Source organism: Anopheles darlingi, chromosome 2 (assembly GCF_943734745.1).
Source record: "Anopheles darlingi chromosome 2, idAnoDarlMG_H_01, whole genome shotgun sequence".
In the NCBI taxonomy this organism is placed as follows: Eukaryota; Metazoa; Arthropoda; class Insecta; order Diptera; family Culicidae; genus Anopheles; species Anopheles darlingi.
Window position 1 is genome coordinate 77,678,557 of NC_064874.1, and position 10,000 is coordinate 77,688,556.

The following is a 10,000-nucleotide window of genomic DNA, read 5'->3' on the forward strand; positions in this document are numbered from 1 at the left end:
CGCACGACTGATCGACAGGTGTCAATAGCGATGAAAATCGCGAAAACTATTATTTTCTGCAATCCCGAATGTCCTAATGTCTACCTTTACTCTCTGACAACCATTATCTGCAGCAACGCCATTTTGTTCACGAGCCGATCGAGGCGGGCTACTGAATCAGCCAGGCGACGATTTTCAATTCCGCCTGTTCGTCGATGATCATCACCGGCGTACCTAACGTCGCATGTATTATGCTGTCCACGTTCGCATGCAAATATATGCGATAGCCCCACCAACCCATTGTTGGTGTACCCTTTGCGGAACTCCGCTATGGCAGCGGAATGAAACACCATTTGAAACACAAACTTATCGTGGCACCGTCGAAAGTAAACATGATTGTCGATGGTGTGCTCGGAATGAAGCCATCATCCTGTCGACTATAAAACTTTCCATTTCCACTCGAAATATCCGGGACCAATTGCCGCAGCTGCAAGTTGCTAGATTTGGGGTATATCTGATGAGCGGGCTTGGCCTATTGAAGAATATTCTCCGACCGCTCGATCGCAAATCAAGCACCTAATTCTCACATAGTCTTAGTCTAATTCTTTCTAGTCTTTCGGGCGACAGGTTGTCATCCGAATCTTACTGTACTTGTTCACCTCTTCGAAGACTTATACTCTTATGGGAAGGGTCTCTAATAGGTGTCACAATGCTGCCTAAATAACGTTCAGATGAAACTGCCAAGGGAGGATTCCGTATGTCAATAATGACAGTCACTTCTAACATGTGATAACAATAATCTAATTAAACCAGGAACAGGATACCAACTACACCGCTGCTGTGCGCGATGCGGCGTTAGTGTCCTCAAGTGTAAATGATTTATAGTATCCGCATGTCCGTACTCTTATGGTCGTTTCAATTCCTCGTAAAACTTCGTAAATAACCTCAAAACTAACGCAAATTCTACAGTTGCTAGGTATATCTGCATTGTAGATAGAGCGAGACGAGCATGTGATCCACCTGCTCTCGAAAGCACCATGCACCACCATCTGCAGTGACCGGCATAAATCAAGCCTCAATCTGGAACCGAACCATACGTACCGAAACCGCTTCGGGAAGCGTTCGCTCAGCTCCACGGCCGCCTCGTAGTCCAACTGCATGTCGCTACACACGGTGCTCGGATCGTCACAATCCGGCCGGCCCGGACACCAGACACGATGCTTGCGCGACTGCAGTGACCCCCGTGGGTCCCGTATCAGCAACACCACGCGCACGTTCAGGCTGAAATTGGGAAATAGAAAAAGGAACAACACGTTGAATTAAACAAATCACCGACACCAGGCGGATGGTAATCAATCATGAGCGGGGTTGGGGGAGCTGGGAAGCAATCCGTTAAGTCACCATCGTGTTGTGTATCACGGCGGGTAGGATGATGGTCATTAATTCAACTCCCCCAATGGGAGTGACCTCGAGATTGAAGGATAGTGGTGTACACTATAGACCAATCCGGCCAGCATACGAGAATCACACCCGATAGCGATAATCTATAGTCCATCCGGCCTGGCCTGGTCTGGCCCCCCACAGCTATCGGCCCCCAACAGCATATCTAATTAATTCTCCTTCTCCCCATGCTGGCACCCGCTGGTGCAAGAGAGAGAATAATGAGACGAGACACTTCCACTTGCAATCAGTCATAGACACGGAAACACCAAAGCGATTAGGTGAGTTGGGCGCGGTTGCCACTGTGGCGCAACTGTCGGTCTCATTGACAGTCAATGGACAGTCGTCGCGCATCCAAGCATCACCAATAACGTCACGCCCTGTGACAGAGAGCATGCCATCATCAGTGCAGGTTTCTCGCATACTATTGGATGCCGGTATTCTAATCCGATAAATGGCATCTCGAGGTAGGATGAGGTGGATGAGAATGACAAGCATCACTTCCGGTCTAGGAGTTCTTCTACCGTAAAGATCACGGTTTTCACCAGCACATGTAACCAGGATGCACAAGGACATTTCAACAACATAACCTTAGGTAACTGGACGCTCGGTAGAATGTTTAAGTAATGTTTTAGAGAAATAGTTTAGCGGAACATCATTCTTCGTTTCCTGGATTAAGTATCTCCACATGAAGGTTGTAGGCTCCTGTGCCAGACCCTGCCGCACCCAGAACAGGATATAGACGGCTGCCAATCGGATGCCCTGCCAAATGGCTGTCTACCTACCGGACGGTTGAGTGTTGGATTGATTGGAATTGTCTTTAATTGGTACAACCGACCTATAGACCATCCCTATCGATCTGACCGAATGGACCAGCCAATTGTTTCGCTTGCCATTTGGCCGCACAGATGGCCGAACGGCAACGCGATTAACTGTCGACGATGGTCACCGAGAGACCGCGGGATCCTAGGCCAGCCAGCAATCACCGAGTAATGCCAAGGTCGTCGGTACATCAGTGTGGTCCCGCCACATTGCTCGCGCCATGCTGCAGTGGGCCACCACGTTCGGTAGTAACTTAACTGTGCGCTCGAGCTATGATCCGCACTGCCACGAAGGTCAGCGCACAGCAGCGAGTTTGGAATGCTCAAATCATCATTCATGGAATGGCTACCCCACTGGTTTGAGTGGTAGATGACCGAACCGAAAAAAAACAAATTCATCCTTAATCTGTCCTCCAACTAACACCATAATTAGGTTAGCAGATAGGAACGATTGCGATGCAAAGTGCTACCGACGGTGGGGGGTTTGCGGTTGTTTCAGCTTCGCACGCTCCGAGGGAGACCGTGCAGCCCGTGGAAATGATTACGCGAGTCAGCTCGTCAGGTTCTGCTCCGTGGAACGAAATTTCAATTAGCGTGCCTGGCTTACCCGAAAATAATGTCAAACTAGACCACCGTAATAGCTATAATTCCGTAACGAGACCGAACTAATGCCACAACCGTCCACTAGCGTCACTGTAACGGAGGACCTTAGAGAGTACCACAACATCCCATAATGTCTGGTCAAAATCGAATAAACCGCAGGGTGGTAGGGCTTCGGTTAAGCCTCCCGGGGGGTTTCCCGGTTATGTAGTCACCATTCCGAGGGGAGCTTTTGTACTTCCACCTGCCCAAGGAATCGGTATCGATTTTCAAAACCATCGAATCCTGCCAAGTTATCGTTTATTGGGCGAATAGAACCCTCCAACACGAATGCTTCCTAATTTTAGTAGAGTGCTTTTACAGACACAGGAAGTACTGAGTTCCGTGCCATTCTCGTCTCTGGGCATCCTTCTTCTTGGCATTGTTCAGTGTCTTATCAGGGCGACGGAATTAGTTAGTTTAGTAAATGGCACACCATATCACGGTGCTATCTAGAAGAGTTTGATTCACGCTAATGCAGTGGCTAGATACCCTCTATTTGACACAAACCATGGATCGATTACGATTCTGCCGGATATCGTGGAATCGTGGGCATACTGACACCGAGTTCCACAGTCCTTTGACGGTTTTGTTTGATTTGCTGTCTTTCTAACAACTCAACCTTAGTGAAACTGATGACCTTCCTTCTTCATGTAGAGTGCACTACTTAGAGCAGCTGAACCGAGGCGGTATGTTTAATCAATACCATGTCTGTGAGGAAAGTTTCTTCGATAAGTTCAAGGACAAGTTTGAGGGTTTTAATGCTTAGCGTGCATCCAGGATTTGGCAGACAATAATATTGCTCTCAATGCTACACCATAAGACGGTCGTTAACGAGAGGCATAAATAACTTCTGGCCTCTTCCATGTTTACCATCCATTTCAGTGAGTCTAGCTATCATGCGTGCACAGTGCACTGTTATCTTACACAAACGCATGTCCCTTGTTTGTGCAGTTCTGTTTCATTATCCACTGGAGCAGAACGACCGGCAGTGATTTCTGCCACATTATTATTTCTGCTGAACATCATTTGACACAGTCTTGAATCAACAACCCACAACCACAGCGGGTGTGCGATTACATGTTGGCCGTCAATTCCACTATCGTTTGCGTGTTTATCCCCTTCAGAACTGCCCCGCTCTCTCCTTCCGTTAGCAAGTTCGCAACGGGTTCCCGCATGCTAAATGGGTGACGGAACATGCGATACGATTACAATTTGGGTTTTTGTACCCGAAACAATATTGATTCATCACACTCCCAAACAACATTCAGCAACGCAGAGTATTATACCCTGCGCGTGACCTAGACTTGCTTATCAGACGCTACATCCGACGAGCGAGCAAAATCGTTTTCCGCCATTTACATTGAGCCATTCAAGACAACCGACATCGTACCGCTGCTCATTCACTGACGCATGAACGCGATCTGGAAGGCTAAAGACAACATGCTTGTCGAAGATCGTTCTCCTAGACAAAAGTGTAGATCTTTGCATACACCGATGTACACATCATCGTTTCTGAACAAATTTCTCCATCTATCTTTTCTTCTTCTCCACCTAACTAAGATCAATGTCATCAATAAACATTTATAGATCGTAAAACCATCATCATCAAGCCAAAGAATATGGTCAACACATTGTCTGCACAGCGTATCAATCGTCGACTTCGTATCAAGCGTTCCCCGCTTTCCAACCGAATGATGATAGTGTTGTTTGTTCCAAAAACCATCAAAAATATTCCCAAACGTAATGGATACAATTTCGCACAAATTGCCAGCCGGTGATGCGGTGAAAGCCCACCGGAGACCGGAGCGCAAAATGATTCGCTTGGCCAATCCTTTGGGCAAACCGTATAGTCTTGTTGAGTGTATCTTTTTTTTTTTCTTTTCGAGTTAACAGAAGTTAACAGAGTAACGGTAAATAAAATGAAACTATTTAAAAATGTGCGTCGCATTGAAAATCAACGATCGTACACCGGTTGTGGCATTCTAGTTATTTGTGTACAGTTATCTGTCGCATCTTTGAAATACCTTCCGTGCCAAACTGGTGATCGGTAGCGATACCACCCAACTAACAAAGTAAAATTCGCGCTCTGTTTCCATCTACCACGGACCAGTTGATACATTCTAGTAGCATACTAAAGATCGTTTACAGATATTAGCACCCTACAACCGTCAGTGACTCAGCGACAGAAATTGTAGTCAGTGAGCAGTGGATCAGTCTACCGCCACCAACGATCATCATGCATCCACAACTGGTATAGCCTCATTCCTTCCTTAACTGCGCGTATGCGTACGAATGCTATTGCCACACCCAGCTCATGTCCGTTGGCACGCAAAGATGATGTAAGAAGACACAACACTAGAACGACCCAGGGTGTGATGGCAGGTTGGCAAGAAACAATAAACCGCAAACAGAGCAGCAGATTCTCTTGACCGTAATGCTACGCTTAGTTCTGATTCGGTTCAGCTAAATGGTGAGTAAGCAGGTTGATGCTTGCTGTCTGGCTCGTTAGAACAGAAGATACATTTTCCTGCTGATGAAGATTGTGCGCCATTAGCTGAACCGAGATTGATGCCGATGAGCTCATATACGTGGATGCGCCCAAGTAGGGCACCACGGACCTGTAATGCGCGCAAAGTACGCAAGTGCCAATGTACCACTCACCGAATGGGCGCTTTTTTGTTTTTTTGTTTTGTCACCGGCAATAGACTACCACTACAGGTACTCTATACAACTGCTCGATCGACCCACGTCGCGGTATATGATCATCATCCCTCTCCCGTTAAGGGATGATGGCCGTGGTAGGTATGCGTTTGTCGACGTTCGTCACGCCTCTTCGCTCAGCATCGTGGCCGTGTGTTACCGCAGATGGACTAACACATGGTTCGAGACAACATTTTCTCCGTTCCCATCGACACGCATTCATGAAATGATACCATCGACCGATACCGGCGACCGACGTTGGGTTTCGCAGGACCCGTCGGTTGCTGCATCGCGAGTCTAACCGGTTCTCAAAAACCAAGGCTCGAGTCTCTCCAGGGGCTCTTGTGTCCAATCTGCCGCCTTGCGATGAAGTCAATGCCACTATCGCACTGGTACGAAGTGACGGCAACCGGCGAATGATGACCCACTGTCACGCTCCTGCTCAAAGCTGCTGTGTGAAGAGTCGACTTAACCCTTCGATGACTCGATGACACAAAGAAGTTGCAAAACATCTGGACAGCCTGGGGGCGCATACCTAACGCGCTAATGTGCGGACCAGACGAACCAAGCCAAACAAAGCCTGAGGCTGCTTATCCCACGTCTCGTCTCGTGATTACAAGCGGCGAGCCATAAGTCATCGGTTGGATGCTATCGTCGTACAATGCTTTCTCTAATTGGCGGCTAATGGTAACTTCGGGTAAGGTAAGCTTAAGGTGATTTGTGGATGGAACCCCTAAAGGAAGCATTTTGTCGCCCTCCAATCTGTGTCGAAACACACCGAATATTAAGACACACACACAACCTTAATCTAATTCCCGCATGATTAATCGATTGCCTGCTCAAGACCCTGTGTTTAGTTAATGCACATAGAATGAAATTCTTGTTTTTAAATTGATGCGCACTTCTCAAACTTGGTACGAAACATTTTAAACTTTTTCTATTAAAAGAAGGCAAAAATACAATCATATCAAAACTCAACTCAAAAGAAAACTTCGAAAAAAGCAGTCAAAAGGTAAGGAAGAGGATCAGCCGGACATCGACCTCTGGCTAAGTAAAGATACTAACGGAATCCCTGGACCGTTTGGCGCACTCCACCACAAACACGACCGGGGTCCATTGAACGGTCAATCTTACCGGCGAAATCTCTTTCGAGCGGTGTGAATTGAATAATCTCTGACCAAGAAAAAACATTAATTAAGTTGGATACCCACCAACGGTACCCCGCTCAGGGCAGATAGAGTTCCCATACAGCCCAATAGAGCTGTTGCAGTTTACAATTCTCAAACTACTAGCAAACCTAAACAATAAGCCACATATTTTATACTTCCGAAATTGCGAAGAATTTTAAATCAGTCTTGAGGATTTCGTCGATAAATAACAATAAAAAGGAAGGTATACGACCCGCATATAGCCGCAAACATCCATATCGTTCCACCTGTGACCCACATTTGTCACACTGGCAAAAACACAGACTGACAACACTAGCTGGCCCATCGACAATTTAATCGCTTACGGAAGACCGAAAAATTTGAATATTTTTGCAATAAACGGTCCCATTTTTATTTGCTCCGTTAGCCAAGCGGCACAGGGAAACTGGTTTTCGGCACCGGTCGACGGCGTCTTGATGTTGTCGCTCGGACTACAGCATAATGGCGCAGTGAGATATCACGACCGACTCTTAGGCGGCAGATGTCCAAAAATGTACTTTTTCTCCTTTGAAACCCATCATTATGGAACACGGAATCCCTGTAGAAAACGTTGAATCCTTGTACGTACGTGGAATCCAGTATATTCCTGCTTGGCTTCGTTGAGCCTCGGACCTGCTAGGTTCTCCCACATGGTTCGGGGTTGTAGAACAACCCACAATCACACCGCTCTGACCTGGGTCAATAAATATCGATCGTTGTTGGCGTGGTGCCGAAGCCAGTAGTGCACACTCACTTAACAAAAAACACCGACCGAGAGCCGGTGTTGGTATCGGCTTGCTGCTTCCGATTTCCTTTATTGCTTTCGCTGACCCAGGTTGGGTGGGGGGGGGGGAGTTGGTTAGTCGCTAGAGTTACCTGAAGGTAGACAGGAGGGCTGGGGTACTTACCTTTCGTCCTCGAGCAGTGGCGTCAGAAGGGAGGCGCGCAACCGAACCACCTTCATGCTCTGCAGCGGAAACAACCGACAGAATGGACCGAGAAAGCGGGGCTCGTAACAGAACTGCGGATACCGAACGCACTGCTGCCATAGGCGCACATTGTGGCTGAAGAGATAGTTGTGGGTGCGTCCGTAATCGAGATAGTTCTCCATTTCGGTGTAATCGCACCGCAGCAGATGGCGGAGATTGTGGATCGCGACGCTGTCATTCGGTGGTCCCCGGATCTGGATGATGTCGAAGTCAAGCAGTGGTTCGTAGTGGTAATAATTCCCGGGCAGTGCATTCAGGATGTCACCCAGAAACGTTGAACCTGACCGCCAGGTTGTGATGATGAGGCTGCGACGCGGATTGCCACCCGTTTCCGGTATCAGGTCGGTCAACTTGATGTCGTCTTCGAAGTTGGCCGTATACTCGTAGGAAGCCGTTTCACTTGCTAGCAACATCCGCTGATAGCTTAGCACGTCCTCGATACTGACGGTGGCATTGTGGGTCGTCGGAATTGGTGGATAGGTATCGTCCGACGTTCCACCGGCCGCACCACCACCATACGAACGTCCACTGCAAAGAAGCAAAAGAGACGGAATTTTTAATTTAAACCGTAAGTCACGTTCCGACATCTCCGGCTCCTCCGGGAAGATCGGCGAAGATGGCAAGAAGAACCCTTACAGCATTACCTCTTCCAACGGTACACAATGACCAGTCCGAACTAGCGGCCACATGTTTCCTGCCAGCGAGCCGCCGAAGTACGCGTGAAAGTGTTTCAATTCCCTGCTGCCTCGTCCCCCACCAATAGTTGGCGCATGCTACGCGAGTTACAGACAACCGCAACAGCATGCGGCACCACCAATGAATGATAGTCAACTGGGGAGCGCAAAATATTAGCATTTTTGCTCCCACGTATTGTATGCTCTGCAGTCAGTGCCAGCAAAAGGCGCTCCCACGCCGCAAGTCTAACTATCTGGAGAGGCCAATGGACTTTGCGTCGCGTCTGCTGCATGGTAGCGCCAGGTTCTGTCGCAATTAAGATGAAGAAACTGTTTTGGCCGGCTGCTTAGTTGATTGGCAACCGGGCTTGGTTGCCGAAACAACATTTTAACATAATCTACTTGGCTTAGTCTGCAGTTTATCTAGGGTAACCACGGGTGATAGGAAAAGAATAATTGCTAGGAGAGAGTAGTCAATCCAAAGAATAGTGGAAATGGAAAGATCTCGTTCAACGAATCGGACAACTGCTGAAACGCTATGGATTCTGGGACGAAATAGCAGGTTGCACGCTAAAGCTTTACATCTCTGCTGGCACGCGTAGCTCAGTAAAATGTAAATTACCTCCATTTGAACCGTAATTTATGGATAACTGTTTGTCACCACACGTCCAAATCCCTTACAGGTAGATAACACCTGCGCCTCCCTCTCGCCAGCGGTCAATCATGGCTTTCTGCAATTACGATAAATCCAGCCATTTCGGCCAGAAACAAACAGCGCACATAGCGCTAACAGAAGAGAAACGAATATTGAATGTAAGTGTACCGGATGGACCCGGATTTATGGTTTATTCGTGGCGGATTTCTTGAAAAAGCGCCACTCGTTGCATGTAAGAAAGAACATCAAAGTACCCTCTGCGACCGTCGACCGGAGATGCTTTCACTTGGGCCATGTCCTGTGAAAGTGGGTAGATCCAACAACCACGCCAAAACGCCAGGAGCTACAGGGAATGAATGTTTCGTGGCATAATTTCGCAGAAACATGTTTGGACCAAAAATGTTGGCCGTTGGGAGACAGGAATTCGCTCGCGGATTGCGCCCTTCTATATGAATCCTCGCATTTTACAACGAAGCGGCAGAAGCGGAAGAAGGGGGTTTGGGGGGCAAATCCTTGCCGGTCACTTTCCCTCCGTTGCATGTGGAGCACGGACCGGTTGCTGTGTGTGTATTGCTGTCGCCGCCTTCGCGCTCACTTACCCGTAGTACTTGTGCGAGTTGAGAATGCGCAAGTTGGTGCCGGTGCGTTCCCTCGGGCGAAAGTATTCGGCCGCGTAATTGTTCGAGCTGTACCGTTGGCTTGCGTACAGCAGCAGGATGCAACCGACGGTGACGGCACACAGGCCGGCCAGATTTTTGCGGCGCGACATCCTTTCCCGGGCGGCTCTAGCACCGTAACCACTGCTGCTACTCGCGAGCTGGCTTGAGGAAACGGTTAGCAGGCCAGCTTTCTCCATGCAGAACAGCCCACCGGTTCAATCCTCTACGGCGAACGCGATCTTGATCTCATTCGT

The 10,000-nt window shown here is 48.2% G+C and overlaps 1 protein-coding gene across 1 annotated transcript in view; it reads right to left on the bottom strand.

Annotated features, from left to right (window-relative positions):
- LOC125948085 (carbohydrate sulfotransferase 5-like) overlaps positions 1-10,000 on the bottom strand; it is a 13,653-nt gene that overhangs the window by 2,793 nt on the left and 860 nt on the right. Inside the window, exons 1-3 of the mRNA XM_049673772.1 lie at positions 9,687-10,000; positions 7,678-8,286; positions 1,081-1,260 (exon numbers count right to left, since the gene is read on the bottom strand). The exon at positions 9,687-10,000 is cut by the window's right edge and continues 860 nt beyond it. Coding sequence (XP_049529729.1) covers positions 1,081-1,260; positions 7,678-8,286; positions 9,687-9,943 — 1,046 coding nt within the window. The 5' untranslated portion in view covers positions 9,944-10,000. The remainder of the gene's footprint in view (positions 1-1,080; positions 1,261-7,677; positions 8,287-9,686) is intronic.